We start from the raw sequence: 21,622 nt of genomic DNA on the forward strand, positions 1-21,622 counted from the left end.
GTGTTGGAAGCATGCAGTGTAGAACTTGACCCTTATCAAAATTAGGCTAACTTGAGCCTCTTACCCAGCAAGGGTGTGTTCCTTCCTGGAACAGAATCAGCTGGCTGCTGCTAAGGTGATCTTTGACCAGAGGTTTCCCTGAATGTTCTTTTTTCTTTCTCCCTGCTTCAATAGTGAGACAGTTTTCAGTGTTGCAAGCACTGACTTCTGTTCAATTTCTGAAAAGGTATTTAAAATTGAAAACAGTGACTTTCCAACCAAATGGAAGAGCTAGGAAACAAATCAGGCAACACAGCCAAATGTGATATTGTGTCTGTTTTATACAAGCTTACATTATAGTGAGTTGGAGAGAAACAGAAAAATGATAGTAATATAGTTAATTAGTAAATTATAATACTAGAAAATGGTAAATATGTTGAAAAAGTAAAAGGGACAGGGTAATGAGTATAGGAATGTGAAGGGTGAGGAAGGGAAAGAAATGTGTTCATATTTTGAATGGAGAGGCCAGGTTTTGTTTGAGCTTGAAAGGCAGAGGTTTCAGAGAGCCAAGATTCAGCCACTACACTCCAGCCTGGGCGACAGAGCAAGAAAAAAGAAGTCAAAATTAAATAATTCTTCTTTAATTGGTTTGAAACACTGGAGTGTAGTGGCTCAATCTCGGCTCTCTGCAACCTCTGCCTTTCAAGTTCAAACAATTCTCCTTCCTCAGCCTCCCAAGTAGCTGGGACTACAGACACACACCACCATTCCCAGATAATTTTTTGTATTTTTACATCATGTTAGTCAGGATGGTCTCGATCTCTTGACCTCGTGATCTGTCTGCCTTGGCCTCCCAAAGTGCTGGGATTACAGGCGTGAGTCACCAAGCCCAGCACTATAATTTTGACTTTTTTTTTTCAGACATTGCAGATATTAGAAGGTGATATTTAAAATAAATTCAGAATGTTTAGGCCTGTGTTGTTTCTATCAGTAATTTGATATGAATGGAAAATGTTAGTTTTAATATTTATTCTCTTTATAGATCAACTCCTACTTAAAATAACTGCATTGAGCAGCCGCATTTTTGTTGTGGTGGTATTTTCTTTTAAAAGACATTCACATTTTGTTGTGGTGGTATTTTCTTTTAAAAGACATTCACATTTCTGAATAGTTAGAGAAAGAGAAGATTTCTCTCCAAAGAGATTTATCACCCACTGTTTCTGCAAATATCTGAGTTAGGCACACCATAATATACAGAGAAGAGGAGAATGAAACTAACAATTATCAGGCATGTTTCATGTGCAAACACTGCTTTAGGCTTTGAGTGTGTATATCATTTACCTTCTTACCCACTCTGTTAGCTTGGCATTATTGTCTTCATTTTAGATGAGAAAACTGAAACCCAGAGAATCAATTGCTTCTCTCAGCAAGTCAATATAGTTGGAGAAGGTAAGCCAAATTGAGGCAAAATAAAGTAGGTAAGTTATTTACAATTCATAAAACACATCTAAGTTATGACCTTGATCTATTTCCACAACAGTGTGAAATGAATATTGTTATTCCCATTGTTACAGGACCCAACGTTTACCCAAAGTTAACCTTTGGGTCGGGGGTTTCTGCAATACAGTCCCTTCTGTGGTCGCCAGAGAAACGTTACAGAGAAGGCGTCCAGATCCACACCCCCAAAGAGGGTTCTTGGAGCTCACACAAGAAAGAATTCAGGGCGAATCCACAGAGTAAAGTGAAAGCAAGTTTATTAGGAAAGTAAAGGGATAAAGGAATGACTACTCCATAGACAGAACAGGCCCGAGGGCTGCTGTTTGCCCATTTTTATGGCTATTTCTTGATGATATGCTAAATAAGGGGTGGATTATTCATGCCTTCCCTTTTTAGACCATACAGAGTAACTTCCTGATGTGGCCATGGCATTTGTAAACTGTCACGACTCTGGTGGGCATATAGCAGTGAGGACCACCAGAGGTCACTCCTTGCCATCTTGGTTTTGGTGGGTTTTAGCAACGTTTTTTTTTTTTTTTTTTTTGAGATGCAGTTTTGCTCTTGTTACCCAGGCTGGAGTGCAATGGCGCCATCTCGGCTCACCACAACCTCCGCCTCCTGGGTTCACGCAATTCTCCTGCCTCAGCCTCCTGAGTAGCTGGGATTACAGGCACGCGCCACCATGCCCAGCTAATTTTTTTTTGTATTTTTAGTAGAGATGGGGTTTCACCATGTTGACCAGGATGGTCTCGATCTCTTGACCTCGTGATCCACACGCCTCAACCTCCCAAAGTGCTGGGATTACAAGCTTGAGCCACCGCGCCCGGCCAGCAGCAACGTCTTTATGACCTGTATTTTGTGCTGGCCTCCTGTCTCATTCTGTGACTTTGAATGCCTTAACTGTCTGGGAATGCAGCCCAGTAGGTCTGAGCCTTATTTTACCCAGCTCCAGTTTAAGATGGAGTTGCTCTGGTTCACATGCCTCTGACATCATTTTACAGATTTAAAATGTTTTGAAATTAGGTGTCAAACTCATGGTTACAAAACTGATAGGAGAGGTAAGGTTTGAATTCATTATCTACTGACTATAAATTCTGATTTTTTTTTAATGATAATAGCTGTACCTGCTTAATTTTCAAGTATGACACTAGACGTGAGAAAAAATATTGGGTCTGACAAAGTCCAGGGTATTACAATTATTGCCAGTGAGAGAGACATCAAGTTAAGGAATCAGAGAATGCTGTTAGTGGTAGAGATCACAGCCTGAGATGATTTGGACCATGATCAGGAGAGCTGAGTGGGTTTGAAGATGGGGCAGATTTGGTAAGAGGACAGAATATCTCAGGTTATGAGGACAAGGTGAAAACAGGAAACGGAAATAATTCAAGAAAAGGCCTTGTTTTAGTAGGCGAAGAGGCTTATCCCATGCAAGCATCTTTATATTATCCCTTTTCTAAATTTGTAAATTTTTGCAAGTGCTGATCTGAAGTGTTTTTGCAAGCGTAAGCTTTCTTCTTCCCCTCCTCCTCTCCTCCTCTTCTTTCTCCTCCTCCCTTTCTCTTCATCCTTCTCCTTTTCCTCCTCCTCCTCCACCTCCTGATCAGGTTGTTGAGACAGGGAAGGGTAAGGGAGGGGGAATAACTGCTCCGTGACAGCTCCTGAGAGCAGCTATGAAGTCTTACTTTCAGGCCTTTTTCTCTCCTATTGGACCTCATGGAGACTCCAGAAATTACAAATTAAGACATTTTAGGTAAATGGTGCATAACCATTTACTTTAAAAATCTTATAGAGTGCTACACTCTGTGGATAGAAATTCTAAAATGTATTATTAAGGGTTTTTTTTGTAGTGGGAAGTGTTTCCTATATAACTGAGGGTTCAAAGCCTATTGTTAGAGGGTCCACAATTCATGGAAATTGTTATATTTTATGGAACCCCTTTACTCAAGCATTGACTTAATTGGTTTTAACACATTTCACAAAGCTGGATTTAGTGACTGATTTTTAAGAATTGTTTGGGAAACTTGAGTGCTATTTTTTATGTAAATTTTGTTTCCTATATTATTCCACAGAGTTTTTTAAATGTCTGCTGTATATCAGACATTGAATATTTGTGAATGATTATCCTTAACATCAAGTGATTCAAAATCTAGGGAGAGAAACAGTTGCAGAAGCAATTATGTGTATAGTAAAATGTATTTCAATAGATGATATGCAAAGTATAGTGAGGTCAAATATTTGGCAAGAAGGATTGTAGAAAAAGTTTATATTTGACTTGAGTATTGAAGAATGAATAGAATTCCACTGGATAGAAGATAAAGTATATTTAGTAGGAGGAAGCAGCAGACATCCAGTCGTGGAATCACGGAAGATGTCTCCTCATTCTGAAGTGTGTTTAAGTACAACTGAGTGTGGGTGGGTGACACTCATGAGACTGTGAATGTTGGCTGGGCCAGGGCTTGGAGGAACTGGTTAGTGTTCCAGGGAGATGCATTGAGTGAATTATAAACATTTGAATGAGAACAAATTTGCACTTGGGAAATTCAAAGTTCTCAACTTTTATTACTTTTTAAGTAAACAACCAAGTTATTGTTGGTAAAATAAAACCTTATACACTAGCTTCCTTCCTCTAAATTTGTGTAATCTCATTTCAGAGGAAGTATTAATTCAATATCATGCTTTCCCCATTTTCTTCATAAGACTATGTCAAATATTAGGGCAATATTGAGATCTTTAAGTGGTTTCCCCTAGTTAATTAACATTGTTCTGCCACTGATCATGTATTCAAAGCTAGTTCAAGAAAAATTAATCTGCTACATTTGTCATAACTTATGTCTATCAAATGATAAGTTGTGCAGAAATGAAATTGAGGCATTGCCGTCCAAGATCCTCCTTCTTTAAAAACATATGGTGCAGTAAATACGATGACAGGAAAAAAGGCAGAGAGATAAGGGAGGATGCAGGATGCACGTCTCATCCAGACTCATAGCTGGAGGAGACTTCTTGAATGAGATGAGTGAGAAGCGCTGTGAAGAATCAGTGGGTGCAGGTGCTGTGGATAGGTTAAATGTGATGGGAAAGCTCTGTGTGGAGTTTTTCATGGGAGCCACACATAATCTGCAATAATGGCATTATTTATGGAAGTTTAGATTCGATTTAGCTTTATTGAAATAATGGATAATAAACCAGTTTCAAGATTGAATGGGTTCACTTCCAGTACAGAAAATAGTATAACAGATATTAGCAATTCTCTAAACTTTCAAATTACTTTTTCTGATGAAATGGTATTTAGACATTATGCTTCAAAAGGTGGCCTTTCAAACTGTAAAACTGTTTCCCATATGTATTATATTTAAATTATACTCTAATTGTGACATGTTGAATTTTATTGTGTCAAATATTGATCAGTAGCAAATGATTTTTGTCCTTAAAGTTCTTGTTTTGGTAATTTTATCTTGTAAACATTTTGGTCATCATTATAATATTTTGTATTTAGAAATACTTTATGCAAAGTTTATTATGATGAGTAAATTTTCTTATGCTGTAAAATGGCATTTTTGTAAGATTAATATGTATTTTACACATGATTACATCATAATCTCCAGAAATTTATATTCAGAAATGTGTCCCCATAGACTCAGAAAGGTTTTAATGTATATTATTGCCTTGCTTAATTAAAAAAAAACAAAAACTATTCTTAACCTCTTGTGTAATTCCTTTCAATTGTAGTAGAGGGAGAGATGTGTGAAAGGCTTTTGAAAACCAAACAATAACTAATTAATATGACAATTGTAATCAAATTGTGTCTTTTATTAGACTATGCATTTTCAAAACTCTTGTGGTTAGATAGCTATGCTACTCGGAGACCTTAAAAACAATATTGCCTTTTTTGCTCCACTCTTTGTGAAGCAAATCTGTAGCTAAGCGTTCATCTCCAGCCTAAGACCAGATCTATGTTGAATGGCAAAGAAAGTCTTAAAAGACTGAATAGGAAATAAGTTGATAATCGCTGTCAAATTTCCTAAAAGGAATTGCCTTGGAAAAAGGCAATTGGGAAAGTTACTTGGAAAAACCAGGTAACTTTGTCTGGAACAAGGACGATGGATGACTAGTACCAACTTCAGTGGCTGTAATTGAAACATCATTATTGAAACATCAATTTATACATTTTCTCTTCTGAAGAACAGTTCTTGAAATAAACTTTTCTCTTCAAAGCACATTTTCTGCTAAATACTAGATTTCTGCTACTACGTGATGGAATAGACCACAGTTTTGCAATGTGTAAGTTGTGGCCAAATTTTCATTGGGCAGTGGATATTAAAATGGGGATATTTTCACTAAGTTGTAACTGAGTAGGTAAACCTTTTTCTGACTAAATAGAGTGTCTAAATCTGCCTTAGTTCATTCAAGGCTGCTGGAACAAAATGCCATAGACTGGGTGGCTTATAAACAGTAAAGATTTATTTCTCACAGTTCAGGTTTCTGGAAGTCCAAGACCTAAGATTTCCGTATCTGATGAGCCCTGGATTGTAGATGATGCCTTCTCACTGGTTTCTCCTGTGGGAAAAAGGGCAAGCTACCTCTCTGGGATCTCCAAGAACACTAATTCCATTCATGAGAGCTTTGCCCTCATGGCATAATCACCTCCTGAAGCCTTCCTTCCTGATGCCATCAGGTCGGCAGTTAGGTTTCAACACAGGAATTTTGGGGCAGCACAAACATTTAGACCATAGCAGTCTCCTATCAAAGTTTTTGGGAAACAGAGAAAGGGTGACTGGAAATAGGAAATCCTGCATTCTGGTCCTTCTTTGACCCTTATCAGCCGCAGTGGGGCCACATGTTCCCACGGTGTCCTTCGGTGATGTGTTCTAAGTTATTTGCCTTGATATTATTAAAAGCAATAATGTTAACACCACTACTGATACAAGTAGCCAAGGTTTACGTATTTTGCAAGTGTTATGCACTGAGTATAGAGCAAAGTGTTTCCCATGCATTTTGTCATTCAGTCTTTACAACATATGTATACACACAGGGAAATATGCAAAGTTTAAAAATCTGACGTTGACTTTCATCAACATCCTCCCTTGTTTTTAAAGTGGAGGAATGATGAGAGCTTTGTATACGCTGATTGACCCTGGTGCCATTCACACAAACCTGTCAGGGTGCTTTGTGAATAATGATTACTCAAGAAGGATTTGTTGGAAAAATAAAAACTCTTAAAACAGGTTCCACGTGGCTACTACTGTACTAATATGGAGACTGTGTCCTTGTGGCATTAGCTGACCTGGAGGGCTTGTTATTTCTTCTTTCATGCTGTCCTCATTCGCTACCATTCTTCTTGTTATGATGCTTTTTCATACTTCCAGCAGGAGAGATTCTGCCATGGTGAGGAAGGAATCGCGTTTTTCCCGGGGCACAAGCATGGCTACTTTTCCTGTATAAGATCAAGAAAGGAAACCTCAGGGTGGGCCAGAATGCTCTTCCATAAAAATCATTCAAAAATTAACATAAAAATATGTTAGAAAAGGTTTATAGTTATAAAGGAATTACAGTTTTTTTTTTAACAACTTGTTTCAGTTTTAACAATATATTTTCACCTTTAAATACCAAAGTGAATTTCTTAACAGATTTTCTTATGTGACCACAGACTTTAATGGTATGTATACAAACTCAGAACATTATTTAATTACTACGGTGTTATTTCATGTTTTAAATACAGTCGTTTTTAAGTTGCTTAATCACAGGGATATAGTCTCAGGGATACATTCTGCATCCCTAGGCAATTTCATCATTGTGCAAACATCAGAGCACACTTACACAAACCTAGGTGGTGTAGCCTTCTACACAGCTAGGCTCTGCAGTACACACCATTGCTCCTAGGCTACCAACTTGTACAGCATGCTGCTGTATTCAATATTGTAGGCAATCATATAATAAAACAATGGTAAGTATTTGTGTATCTAAATATAGGAAAGGTACAGAAAAATGTGGTATTATAAATAATCCTATGGAACCACCATCAGATATGCAGTTTCTCTCATTGACCTAAATGTCATTATTTAGATCATGCAGTGCATGATTGTATTAGAAAATTTTCAGTTAATCACCAGACAATCACCAACTAATCACAACAGAATTTCCCTTCCATGTCAAGTTTATAAAATGTATACATTGAGAAGCATCTTTATAAAGTATTACTTCAACTCTGAGTAAAATATTTGCTAGATAGAAAACTAAACTAATATTTTTTAATGGAAAACATTCAAGCTCAGATTTATGTTTCCCGTTTTTCACAGATGTTTACTGCTTTATTTATCTTCCCTACAGACTCAGTGGGTGTACTGAACTGGCTTTTACCTAAAGGCATTTCTCCTTATTTAATGCATGTTACTTGGTTTCTTAGATATTGACCAGAATATTCTACATGTAATATGTGATGTGAATTGATGTTTTCAAGACCCTGTACTGATTATGCAGACTCATGGAAGTCTTCCATTTTATTTGTAAAAGATGTTCTATCTCTCTTTGGTCCAAAATATTTTACCAAAAGCTTACCTTTGGAACCAGAGTGAAACAGCTGGGGTTTAAATTCTGGTCCCACCATATTCTGTCTCTGAGTCCCTGAACAAGCTTTTTACACTTTCCAAATCTTCATTTCCAGTAAATGGAATTGATGTGTACTAAGTCTTCGTACACTGTCTGCACTTACATCTGCTCAGTAAATATTAGCAATTTTCTTTAACTTTGAGAAGTGTCAGAAATAGTATTTTCTATAGTAGTAAATCATTATCTAATGTTAGATTTATTTTTATTTTATTTTTTATTTTTGAGACGGAGTTTCGCTCTTGTTACCCAGGCTGGAGTGCAATGGTACGATCTTGGCTCACCACAACCTCCGCCTCCTGGGTTCAGGCAATTCTCCTGCCTCAGCCTCCTGAGTAGCTGGGATTACAGGCATGCACCACCATGCCCAGCTAAGTTTTTTGCTTTTTTAGTAGAGACGGGGTTTCACCATGTTGACCAGAATGATCTCGATCTCTTGACCTCGTGATCCACCCGCCTCGGCCTTCCAAAGTGCTGGGATTACAGGCGTGAGCCACCGCGCCTGGCCGATTTTTTTAAAAACAAAAAACTGTTTAGAATGATCTTATAAGGTTAACTGTTTCATGTATTTGGTAGACCTGCAAAACAAATGATAAAACTTGCTTTAAATTCAGCCATTTTTTCATAGAAAATTAGGTTAAACTGAACAGGTGATATACTTACTATGTTTTAACAGCACATAGAGTTTTTCTGAAATGTCATGGATTTCCAGTATATATATGTATATATTAAAATCAGTGGGCAAATATCATAAAGTAACTTTAAGAATATCATGCAGTCAATGTAAAAAGTGTAATTGATTTAGTGTTTCTGGAAGAATGCGATTGTAACTTGTGTTCTCAGTTAGTTTCTTTACTATTTCTACTCAAGTAACTAAAATGATACATTTTTGCTTTTTAGTCACTCAAGACTGCTTGCAACTGATTGCAGACAGTGCAACACCAACTATACAAAAAGGTAATAAAATATCCCCAGTACTTTTCTACTTAGAGTTCAGTCCACTCCAAATATTTATGTTTCAATCTAAAGACTGTAATTGAATCGCATCTAAAATCAATCATCCATCTCAAAACTTCTTATAAGCAGATAAAAAAATAAACTTCAATTTATTCAAAATGATTTGGGAATAAATAATAATTAAGGCTAAAGTGATAATCTAATAAGCAGAATGACCTTAGAGGTACAAATATTTAGAAATGTTAAATAATTAGACTACAATAAAATAAAAATCAATACTAAATCAAATTTAATTTTTATTATTTAGACAGCATTCTTTCTTTTAGAATGACTCAAGACCATCTTCACAAATATTAATTCTCCTGCTATATTCAATTGTAAAAATCATAGAAAGAGGAAAATAAAACTGAACAGATTATTAAAAAACTAGATTTAAAAAATGAATTTCCTAATTTACCATTTTCTCAGAGGTAGAATGTTTTACATTTTTCATTTATTTGAAGCTATTTTTTTTAGTTTTAATTTTAGACAAATAAGTGTTTTCTGTACTAATGGACTGAAACCAGGTTCACAGAGAAAAAACTTCTAATGTAATTTCCCGGTATGTATCACCCAGAATATTAATCCAGAGGAATGGTCCTTGAAATGAGAGTTTCAGTGTCAAATAAGTTTGGAAACACAGCATCTTATATATTTTTCTTCAAGTCACAAGACACATTAGCAAGTTACTGAATCTAAGTAGTCCTACTTTAAAAAAATACTTGTGCTGGGCACGGTGGGTCACCTGTAATCCCAGCACTCTGGGAGGCTGGAGCGAGTGGATCATGAGGTCAATAGATCCAGACCATCTTGGCCAACATGGTGAAACCCTAATTTTGTACTAAAAATACAAAAATTAGATGGGTGTGATGGCCTGTGTCTGTAATCCCAGCTACTCTAGTAGCTGAGACAGGAGAATCCCTTGAACCCAGGAGGCAGAGGTTTCAGTGAGATGAGATCGTGCCACTGCACTCCAGCCAGGAGACAGAGTGAGAATCCGTCTCAGAAAAGGAAAAAAAGGAAAAAAAAAAAAAACCTGTTTGACTGTTTCATCCAGTTTTTCACAAATTTGTGTGACTATGCTGCTTTAACATGTATTGACCTCTGTCTGAAAGCAAATGGGAATTTCTGCTCTATAGTAGCTTTTATTTATATAACTAATAAACAGAAATGTACTAAAAAGAACCATTCATTCACTCACACATTCCTTGATTCATTTGTTTTACATTTATTGATTAAAAACATACAATATTCTAATTACCATATGGGCACTGGGGGTAGCAGTGATTAATATATGTACAAATGCTCCTCAGCTTTGATGGAATTGTGTCCTGGTAAACTAAGCTGAAAATAACATACATTGAGAAAACCATTTGGTACATGGAACTTATCAAATGTCATAGCTTAGTATAGCCTAGCATAAACCTGCTCAGAACACTTACATTAGCCTAAAACTGGGCAAAATCGTCTAAGGGGTAGCAGTGATTAATATATGTACAAATGCTCCTCAGCTTTGATGGAATTGTGTCCTGGTAAACTAAGCTGAAAATAACATACATTGAGAAAACCATTTGGTACATGGAACTTATCAAATGTCATAGCTTAGTATAGCCTAGCATAAACCTGCTCAGAACACTTACATTAGCCTAAAACTGGGCAAAATCATCTAACAGGAAGCTAACTTTATAGTAAGGTATTGAGTAGCTTATGTTATGTTTTGAATACTGTACTGAGGTCTAATTTCTCCTGAATATATGTGGCTTTCACACCCTTGTAAAGTTGAAAAGTCTAAGCCAAACCATTCCAAGTCCACATGTGTGGTTTTTTACTTTGATGAAATTTACCTCTTGATAAAGAGAAAACAAAGAAAAAAAGAACGCAAATGAACAAGTAACATACAGATGAAATGAAATGCTGTGAAAGGCAATGAAGCAGGCAGAGGGTGGGAGGAAGTTTTGTGTTATGAACTAATGACCAGTTCGGGGGTATCTGAAGGTTAAGTTAGGGTATGAGGAATGGGCAAAACAAAAACTAGCACAGATAATGAACGTGAGTCAGCACAGGTGGTGATTCCCTGGGATGCTTTTTTCATCTGTGTTTTACCTGTGTGACTGTATCCTAAAGGCAACACAAATACCAAACTAGTTGTAAATCTGTTATTTATTGCTCAACATTTTCCCAAATCATGTTTGCAACTTTTAATAAGGAGCACTCTGTTTCCTAAGAAGTAAAAAAAAAAGCCAGAGGATCTTAAAGGCCAAAGTTACAATTTTAAAAAATTAGTTGGAAAAGATTTACTTTACACATCTGGCCCTCCCAAAATGCCATAAATTGCACCAAAGGATGCAGCTGCTATACTCCAATGTGCTTGTGAATTGTACGGTATGCTGTGATCTTCCTGGAGTGGTGACTGCTTGCACAGATCCAAGCGTGCTGAACGGGGGTGCTTACTTGGGATGCTGGCTTGCAGTGCTCCGACCATTAGGACGAATGGGTTGACCTTTTGATGTCAGCAAACCCTTGACCAGTATATGAATGTTAGTGTGCATGGACATTTTAGCAGGGAGAGAGAGGTAGGTTGCATTTTGTTAAGGAAGGTCAATGAAGCATTATTACTTGCATAAGTAAAAATGATCCATAAGAAGACTTCTGGAAAAAGATAATACATTATTAATTTTATAGCATATTATACATATTACAATATATTATGATTAGCATATTTTATATATCATCTTATTGTACTATAAGTAACATCAGGTCTTGAGATGAAATTATTTGATGTATTCATTCCGGAGACATGGAGGTTGGAAAGAGTGGGGCTACGTCCCTCCGATATTTTGAGTTCCTGTGCTCTGTCCCATACTTTTGTCCAGACAGCAACGGTAGAGATAAACCACACAAAAGATAAAAAGACAGGAGTGGTTTATCAGAGTGTAGTCTCATGCCTTTTCTGTTCATTTGTTGTTTTGAATTTTTATCTAATTTTTGAATAGGTAATACCTTCACGTATTGCACAAAGTAAAAAGCACAAGAGTTTGGATCGCTCCCTTTCTGTTGTTGCCCACACCCACCTCACTTTTAGTTTCCCGTATAGACTTCAGACACCCTCTACGTTAACACAAACAAATGCAAATGTAGTTCTGCTTTCCTCTTTTCTTACAGTAAACACTTAAAACCATATCTGTAATACATATGATTTGAAAATGAGATTGCAACTTGCATCCTTTACTTAACAATGTATATTGTAGACATTTGATGTCTGTGTACAGGGTTCCTCATATTTTTTTAAAAAGCAGCATAGTATTCCACTGTATAAATTGAATGTATTTAACCAGTCCACGACAAATAGACTTCTTGGTGTCTATCTTTTGCAATGCGGGTGCTTCAAAAAATGATTGTGTGCACCCATAACTTCTCATATGTCGGCCTCTGTGTGAGACAGATTTTGAATTTTGACAGTTATTGCTGAATGGTCCTATAGGGGTTATAAAATGTTATGTTATCACTGGAAGCAAAAGAACATCAGGTGAAAAATAGCATCTCTTAATTTGCTTTCTTTCAGGCCATTCTTTGTATGTTTTAAGAACCATTTGTATTTCTGTCTTTACATTCTTCCAATTTTTCATTTCTATTTTTATTTCATTTTCTGTGAGCCATCTGTTCATTTTTTTTCTATTTTTCCATTGGACTTTTGTCATTTTTAAATTGATTTCTGTGAGCTCTTTGTATCTCAAGGAAACTAATTCATATTATGAGTTGGAAGCACTTCCTCCCATGTTTTCATTTGTCTTAATTTTGCATAAAGTTTTTTTTTTTTGTCAAATTTTATCAAATTTTTTTAAAAGGATTCTGGATTTTGGGTTGTGATTAGGAAGGCTTTTACACTTAAATGTATTAGGGAAAGATCTGATGTTCCTTCTGAAACTTTTATAGTTGTTTTCTACCTTTAAACAATTTATTTGCAATTTATCCTGATAAAAGATGTGAGGTATGCAACCAACTTAATTCTATCCCATGAGAGCATCACAGATTTTTTTAATCACCCATCTTTTCCACATTGCTTGAAGACATTAACTTCTATTAAATTCCCTATTTAGTCTATGTTTTTTCACTTTTTAAATACTTTTCTGTTATATTGTCTTATTTATGCACCCAGAAAAAAATGGCATTTTGGTTATTAGGGCTTTATAAAATGATTTGGCAAATCTAATTCTCTTATCATTTTTTCTTTTTACTCACAGAATTTTTCTGTATACACACACACACACACACACACACACACACAAAATTCTAAATGTACAGATCAAATCCAAGCCAAGAACATGATATATACTTATATTTGTTTAGTCTCTTTTTGTTTCTTTTAGTATGTATTGAAATTTTCTTCAAGAAGTTCTTGCATATTTCTTATTAATATCATTACAAGGTATTTTACCTTTTCAAATGCTATGATAAATAGAAACATTTTCTTTCATTATATTTTCTAGCTGGTTGTTCTTTTTGTGTATAAAGACCTTGAATTCCATGATATATCTTTTCAACATTAAGGTTGAAGTGTTTTCTTTTCTGGGGGTGGGGTTGCATTTCCCTAGCATGACTTCACCCAAAATTTTTCTTTTAATTTCTCTCAAATAATTTGTTTTCTGTGTTCCATGTGTATGCAAAACAGAGGTGCTCTTTGTTTTCGATCTCATCTTAAAATAATTTTTATTTATTGGATGATATAAAGCAATTTACATTATTTACATTATTTCAGAAATATATTTGGCTTTTGTTCCTTATATTGTGCTATATTGTGTATTTTTTATATGTTAACAAAAGAGTTTCTATTTTATAGTTTTAAAGAGGTTGCTTACTATGGAGGCTGTTTGCTTTGCTTTTCTGTTAGCGTAGACCCCTAAATATTTACTACGAGGGGTAGCTACTTTTCAGCTGTATCTTTTTTATTGGAATTAAATTCATATAACATAAAATGAAAATGTGCATTTCATTGTCATGTAGTATTCACAACATTTTACAACCACCAACTCTCTCTAGCTCCAAAATATTTTCTTCAGCCCCAGAGAAAATTCTGTATTCATCACGCAATCAGTCACTAGTTCTCCATCCCCCCACCCACCATTACCAGCAATCCGCTTTATGTCTCCGTGGATTCACCTATTTTAGATGGCTTCTATAAATGCAATTATACAATGCATGACTTTTAGTGCCTGGCTTCTTTCCCTTGGCATAATGTTGTGAGGTTCACCCACATTCTAGCATGTAATATCACACTTCATTCTTCTGTATGAATATATATTATTCCATTATATGTAAGCCATAATTTTACTAATGGGGATGTGGGTTGTTTCCACCTTTTGGCTATTGTGAATAGAGATCCTGTGAGCATTTGCGTAGAATACTTTCTGAGTGCCTCTTTTCAATTATTTGGAGTGCGTATCTATGTGTAGAATTGCTGAGAAAATGTCAACCTGTTCTCTGCAGTGTGCACCACTTTGCTTTCCCATCAGCAATGTACAAGGGTTCTAATTTTTCCACATCCTCACCGACACATCTTATTTTCAATACTTTTATTACTACTGCATTTCTATTGGGTGTAAAGTAATATCTCATTGTGGTATTTATTTGCATTTTCCTAATGACTGATGAGGCAGGGCATCTTTTCATGTCCTTTTTGGTTTCTGTATATCTTCTTTGGAAAAATGTCTTTTCAATCACCTTGTCCATTTTAAAATTAGATTGTTTGTCTTTGTGTTGTAAAACTTCTTTGTATATTATGGATACACAAGACCCTTATAAAATATCTGACTTGCAAGTATTTTCTTCTATTTTGTGGATTATCTTTGTACTTTTTTGATGTCATTTGAGGCACGAAAGTATTGTGTATCAGATGAATGAGTTTTGCTCTGTTGCCCAGGCTGGAGTGCCATGGCACTATCTCAGCTCATGCCATCCTCCACCTCTGGGGTTCAAGTGATTCTCAAACTTCAGCCTCCTGGGTAGCTGGGATTACAGGTGCCCGCCCCCCCCACCTGGTTAATTTTTGTATTTTTATTAGAGATAGGGTTTCACCATGTTGGCCAGGCTGGTCTCAAACTCCTGACCTCAGGAGATCCCCCTGCCTCAGACTCCCAAAATTCTGGTATTACAGGCATGAGCCACTGTGCCTGGTCAGAAATTTTCTATATGTATGATTATGTTATCTGCAAATAGAAATAGGTTTACTACTCTCCTTGCATTTGGATTTTTTAAAAAAATATATTTTTATCATGCCTAATTGCTTTTGCTGGAATTTCTGCTGGTATATGTTGAATAGCAGGCATTGTCTTGTAAATATAGGCATTGTGTTGTTTCTGATGAGAATTATTGCATTTGTATTCATGATCGATTCTGAACTGTAGCTTTTTTGTTGTGTCTTTGCCTGGCATTACTATCAGTGTAATTTTAGACATAGAGAACAAGTTAGAAATTGTTCCCTTCTCTTTTATTTTTTTTGGAAAGAGTTTGAGGAGATTGATTTTTTTTCTTTAAATGTCTAGTAAAACTCACCAGTAAAATCATCTAGTTACGAATTTCGAGGGAAGACTTGGATTAATTCAAACTCTCTACTGATTATAGGTCTGTTTAGATTTTCTATTTATTTTTGAGTCAGTTTTGGTAGTCTGTGTGTTTCTAGGAATTTGTCCCTTTCATTTAGGTTATTTAATTTGTTGGAGTAAAATTATTATAAATAATAAAAAGGTACAAAGTTTTTATTTCTAATAAGCTAATAATAACGCCTCCATTTTCTTTAATGATTTTATTGATTTCAGTCTTTTCTCTTTTTTTGGTCAATGTAGCTAAATGATTGTCATTTTTGTTGATCTTTTCAAAAAACCAATTTTTAGTGTTCTTGATTGTTTCCAGTCTTTTTCTATTCTTTTTTTTTTTTGAGATGGAGTCTCACACAGTCACCCAGGCTGGAGTGCAATGGTGCCATCTCAGGTCACTGCAAGCTTTGCCTCTGGGTTCAAGTGATTCTCCTGCCTCCACATCTCAACTAGCTGGGACCTCAGGCATGTGCCACCATACCTCCCTAATTTTATTGTATTTTTAGTAAAGACAGGATTTCACCATGTTGGTCAGGCTGGTCTCGAACTCCTTACCTCAAATGATTCTCCTGCCTTGGCCTCCCAAAGTGCTGGGATTACAGGTGTGAGCCACCACACCCAGCCCTTTTTCTATTCTTTATTCCATCTATCTTCTTTTTTTATTACCTTCTTTGTTATATTATCTGATCTTTATTATTTTCTTCTTTCTGTCAATTTTGGGTTTAGTTTCCTCTTCTATTTCTATTTCTTTAAGCTGCACTTATATTATCAATCTGAGATCTTTTTTAACATCGACATTTACAGTTGTACATTTCTTTCTGTACACTTTTTCTTCTTTCTATGAATATTGCTATGTTGTGTTTTTATTTTCAATCATCTCAAAGTATTTTCTATTTTCTTTTAGGATTTATTGATAGATTAATTTGTTAAGAATTTGTTCAATTTTCACTTATTTGTGAGTTTTCCAATTTTCCTTATGTTACTGAATGTAGCTGGCATGAATGCCTACTACAGACTCACTTCAGATTCAAAAACGAAAACAGATTTCAAGGCCAAAGGATGAAAAATATACCTTTTAAAAACACAAGCTATTTGTAGAATTTAAATATTTTTAAATTTATTGAATATTATTTTTTTGCATAACATGGTCAATCTTGGAGAATGTTCATATGCATCTGAAAATATGTATTCTGCTTTTTTTGGGTGGAGTGTATTCTATATGTCTGCTAGGTCCAGTTAGTTTACACTGTTGTTCAAGTTCACTATTGCCTTATTGATCTCTTACCTAGATGGTCTGGCTATTATTTCAAGTGAAATAGTGAAATTTTTAGCTGTTGCTATAGAAATGTCTATTGCTCCTTTCAGTTCAGTCAATATCTGATTATGTCTTGGGGCTCTATGGAGTGATGCATATATGTTTATAATTATTAGGTATTCTTGATAAATTGACTCTATTATCAATATTTAATATCTCATTGTCTCATAAAAATTTTTGACTTAACATGCATTTGTTCCGATGTCAGTATCAGCCATCTGCATTCTCTTTGGCTGCTCTTTGCAAGGAGGCATATTGGTTATCCTTTGATCTTGAAATCTTGAAACAGGAAAACCTACTTCTGTGTTTGAAGCTGAAGTGAGTCCCTGGTAGGGCAGAATATAATTAGATCACGCGTTTGGGCTTTTAAAAAATCTATTTTGCCAATCCCTGTATTTTAATTGGCAAATTTAGCTCACTTATATTTGAATTGATTTATGATAAGGAATTACTTCTGTCATGTTGGTGTTTGTTTTCTATGAGTTTTGTTCCTCAATTCTTTTATTATCTCTTAATTTTGTTTTTAATAGACTTTTGTAAGTATACCATTTTGTTTTTCTTCTAATTTTTTTTCTGAGTTTTTAAAAGTTATTATCTTAGTTGTTATTCTGGTGATTACAATTACCACCCTAAATTTATAACAATGTGGTTTGAGTTGATGACAACTTCGTTTCTATATGTTGTTATTTTCACAAAATATATGCTTATATATTATAAGCTGTTAACATAAATTAATAATTATTATTTTATGTATTTATCTTTAAAATAGTATAGGAAACAAAAAGAGAAGTTAAAAACTGAAAATACACTTACAATGACTTTTATATTTACCTATGTATGTACCTTTACTTGTATTCTTTATTTCTTCATATGTCTTTCAGTTTCCACCTAATCTCCTTTAGCATTTCTCATAGGGTAAGTTTGCTACAAATGAACTCCCTCAGTTTTTCTTTATTTGTGAACTTATTAATTTTTCTCTACATTTTAGGGATTTTTTTTTCCCCACTTATAGATTACATGGTAGACAGTTTTATTCATTCAGTACTTTAAATATGTAATTCCCCAGGCTTCTGTCTTCATAGTTTTTTATGACAAATCAGCTATTAATCTTATGGAGCATATTTAATATTTGATGAATTGCCTCCCTTGCTTCTTTCAAGATATCCTCCTTGTCATTATCTTTTTTTTTTTAATTTTAACATATTGTTTTGATTTAGGGGCCAGACAAGGCAGCATTTGGTCAGTTAAGAAAGGCACCTCATTGAAAATAATACCTCACAGTGCTGTTGAGTGATCCCAGTTACAGGATTTGAGAATAGAAAGGACAATCTTTGGATGATGTAACTTAGGACACTTGTTCATTTATTTAAATGGGTCCCTTCACACACTGCAGATAAAAGAAGGCAAGTGCATAGGATCGTGCATGTGTTGGGTCGCTGTGGGAAGTTACTCCTGAGACTAGGTAGCCTGGTAAATCAGTGGTAAGTCAGGGGGAGGGAATCAGCCTCCCTTTCCATACTATTCCCTTCTCTCTCCCCTTCAGTTCAGTAAACTTGATTTATTGAGCCGCCATCTGTGTGAATCCACCTTATATCTATTTCAAATGTGGAGATCTTTTTTAATCTCATAGCGCATAGAACCAGTATCAAAGCCTCCTTGTTCCAAGCTGTAGGACAGACAGGACAATTTGATTTCCTGTACTCTTGGTCTAGAACCCTCAGAGTTCTGAGACAAAAGCTGAGGTCTTAGAGCACTGGCTTTAAAAAATACTATCACCAGTCCAGAGTCAATGAAAACCTAATTCCCTAGAAATAATACTGTATCTCTCTATTTCTACCCCCACCCTTCAAGCATGGTGTTTTTTAAAAAATTAATTTTTCCGTTACACTTTAAAAACTCCCACCTATCGATAAAACAAACTGCCTCACTATAATAACACTGCTGTTCTTCCAAGTATTCCTCTTGAGCCACACTCACCAGCCCTCCCTCACCTCCCTCACCTGCCCCTTCTGCCCAGCGCCTAAGAGCAGGGATCACACCATGGGGTGATGAGCAATGGTGCAGTCTCGCCTGGTCCTCTGATATTAGGATGTGGCTTTGGAGAAGGCTGCTAGGATGCATGTGAACACTACATCAGGGGACTGGGATGCATTGATGACAGCGAGGATCCCCCATTTCCTGTAGTACTCCATGAGTGGGGTGCTTTGAGTGTGGTAGGCTTGCAGGCAGATTTTCAAGGCTGTCTCATTATCATTTGATCAATGAATCAAGGGCTCCCTGGTGATGTTATCTTTCATGGGCTCCTTTGAGGGGTTGAACTCTTCACGGCAGGAATGGCCACTCTTGGGGTGAATCAGCCTTCCTGTGATTCTTTGGATCAGCAGAGTCTGGGATGCTGAATTCAATCACAGAATCAGGTTTCTCTTTCCTCTTCTCCATGAGGTCATCAAGCATTTATGCCTGCCTCTCAGTACAAGGGAAGCCATCCAGAAGAAAACCACTTTTGCACCATCTCCAAATTCTTCTAAATGAGATCCACTGCCATTTCATCACTCACTAGTTTCTCAGTATCCTTAGTTGTCTTCAGCTTTTTTTCCTAGCTCTGAGCCAGAATCCACCATGGCCCTGAGCATGTCCCAGTAGTCAAATGGCAGACATAGAAGTTTTCAGCCAATCTGGGTGCCTGGGTGCCTTTATCAGCCCTAGCAGCATGGCCTGGATGCCTTTAGGATACTCATGCTCTGCTGCTGGCACACTGGGAGTCATGTCTGCCAAAGTCTCTCACTGCCACCCACTCACACACCTCACAGGTCCAGTGCTTCCCAGGCCATCCGTCATTATCTTTTAATAGCTTGATTGTGATAAGTCTTGTTAGGAATCTTTTTGTATTTACCTTCCTTGGAGTTTACTGAATTTTTTAGATGTATAAATTTATGACTTCCTTCAACGTTGGAAAGAGTTTGGCCATTGTTTCTCCAAATATTATTCTTTTTTCAGATTTTCTCTCTCTGCTCCTGTGACTCTCATAATGCATATGTTTGTCTGCTTAATGTATCCGGGGTTCTCTTATAATCTGTTCACTTTTCTTTATTCTTTTTTATTTTAACTTTATTTTTAGAGCCATTTTAGATTCACAGAAGAATTGAGAGGAAGGTACAGAGATATCTCATATTTCCTACAGATGCATATCCTCCCCCATTTTCAAAATTCCCCACCAGGGTGGTGGTACATTGGTTACAACTGATAAACCTACACTAATATATGATTATCACCCAGAGTCCGTGGCTTACATTAGGGTTCACCTTAGTGTTGTACTTTCTACGGGTTAGCACAAATATATAATGGCAGGTATCCCCCATTGTAGTATTAGAGTATTTTCACTGCCCTAAAAATTCTCTGTGCTTCACTCCAACTACTTATCCCTTTCCACCCCTTATTCCCTTAAAATGACTCTTTTAAAAAAAAAGTCTCTATAGTTTTAACTTTTCTAGAGTGCCCTGTAGTTGGAATTGCATGATATGTAACCTTTTTCCAGTCTCTAGCCTTAGGACATACCCTTTACTCCAGTAGTCACATAACACACCCATGAGACATCCAGGGAATGTGAAGTATGAATGTCCAGGTAAGGAGTGTTTCTGCTCTCTGAATGGGTTTTGATGTCCAAACCCACCTACATTGCAGTAGTCACCCATGTGCCTATTCACTCATGGCTACTGTCTTCTCTCTGTCCCTTTCATCTCACCCTTGAGCCCAGTGGCCTCCTTGTCACTCTCCAAGTGACTTTTTTTTTGTGGTTAAAGATTTGCCTTTCTATATTTATAATGAATATTGGTCTATAATTTTATTTTCTTATGTTGTTTTCCTGTTTTTGGTATCATGGTAATGCTGGCTCATAAAATGAGTCAGAAACGATTTCACCCTGCTCTATGTTTTTGAAGAATTTGAGTATTTTTTTTTTTCACCTTGTTGGCCAGGCTAGGCTTATCTTTTTTTTTTTTTTTTTTTTTTTTAAAAAGGAGTGAAGGAGAGGAAGAAAGAGGAAGAAAAAGAGGGAGAGGGAACGGGAATGTTGCTTTATTCTAAAAATGGGTATTAATAATGGCCAATCAATATTTCATTTAAACCTATGAGTAGGCGTGATGTGGTATTGACAAGAATGTATATTTTGTGTATTTAAAGTGGAGAGCTCTATAAATATTTATTAAGTTTACTTGTTCCGGATCTGAGTTCAAGTCCTGGTTGTCCTCATCGGTTTTCTGTCTCGTTGAGTCTAAATCTCTTTATGGGTCTTAGGTATCTGGGTGTTAGGATCGTTAGCTCTTATTGTTGCATTGATCCTTTTACCACTATATCTTTGTTGCTTTGAAATCTATTTTATCAGATGCGAGAATTGCAACTCCTGCTTTTTATTTATTTATTTATTTTTGCTCTCCATTTAGTTGGTTAATCTTTCTCCATCTCTTTGTTTTGAGTCTTTGTGTATCTTTGGATGTGAAATGGGTCTGGATGTAGCATACTGTTGGGTTTTGGCTGTATCTTTTCATTGGGGGATTTAGTCGTTTAAATTTAGGATTACTGCCATTTGATGTTAACTGGCTGTTTTGTCCATTCGTTGATGTAAATTCTTCTTTATGTTGATGCTCTT

The 21,622-nt window shown here is 36.0% G+C and overlaps 1 protein-coding gene and 1 pseudogene across 1 annotated transcript in view; one reads left to right on the forward strand and one right to left on the reverse strand.

Annotated features, from left to right (window-relative positions):
* TNFSF13B (TNF superfamily member 13b) overlaps positions 1-21,622 on the forward strand; it is a 35,776-nt gene that overhangs the window by 6,400 nt on the left and 7,754 nt on the right. Inside the window, exon 3 of the mRNA XM_002742533.7 lies at positions 8,977-9,033. Within this exon, the coding sequence (XP_002742579.2) occupies positions 8,977-9,033 (57 nt within the window). The remainder of the gene's footprint in view (positions 1-8,976; positions 9,034-21,622) is intronic.
* On the reverse strand, positions 19,062-19,857 carry LOC100400092 (adenylate kinase 2, mitochondrial pseudogene; annotated as a pseudogene).

Source organism: Callithrix jacchus, chromosome 1 (genome assembly GCF_049354715.1).
Source record: "Callithrix jacchus isolate 240 chromosome 1, calJac240_pri, whole genome shotgun sequence".
Lineage (NCBI taxonomy): Eukaryota > Metazoa > Chordata > Mammalia > Primates > Cebidae > Callithrix > Callithrix jacchus.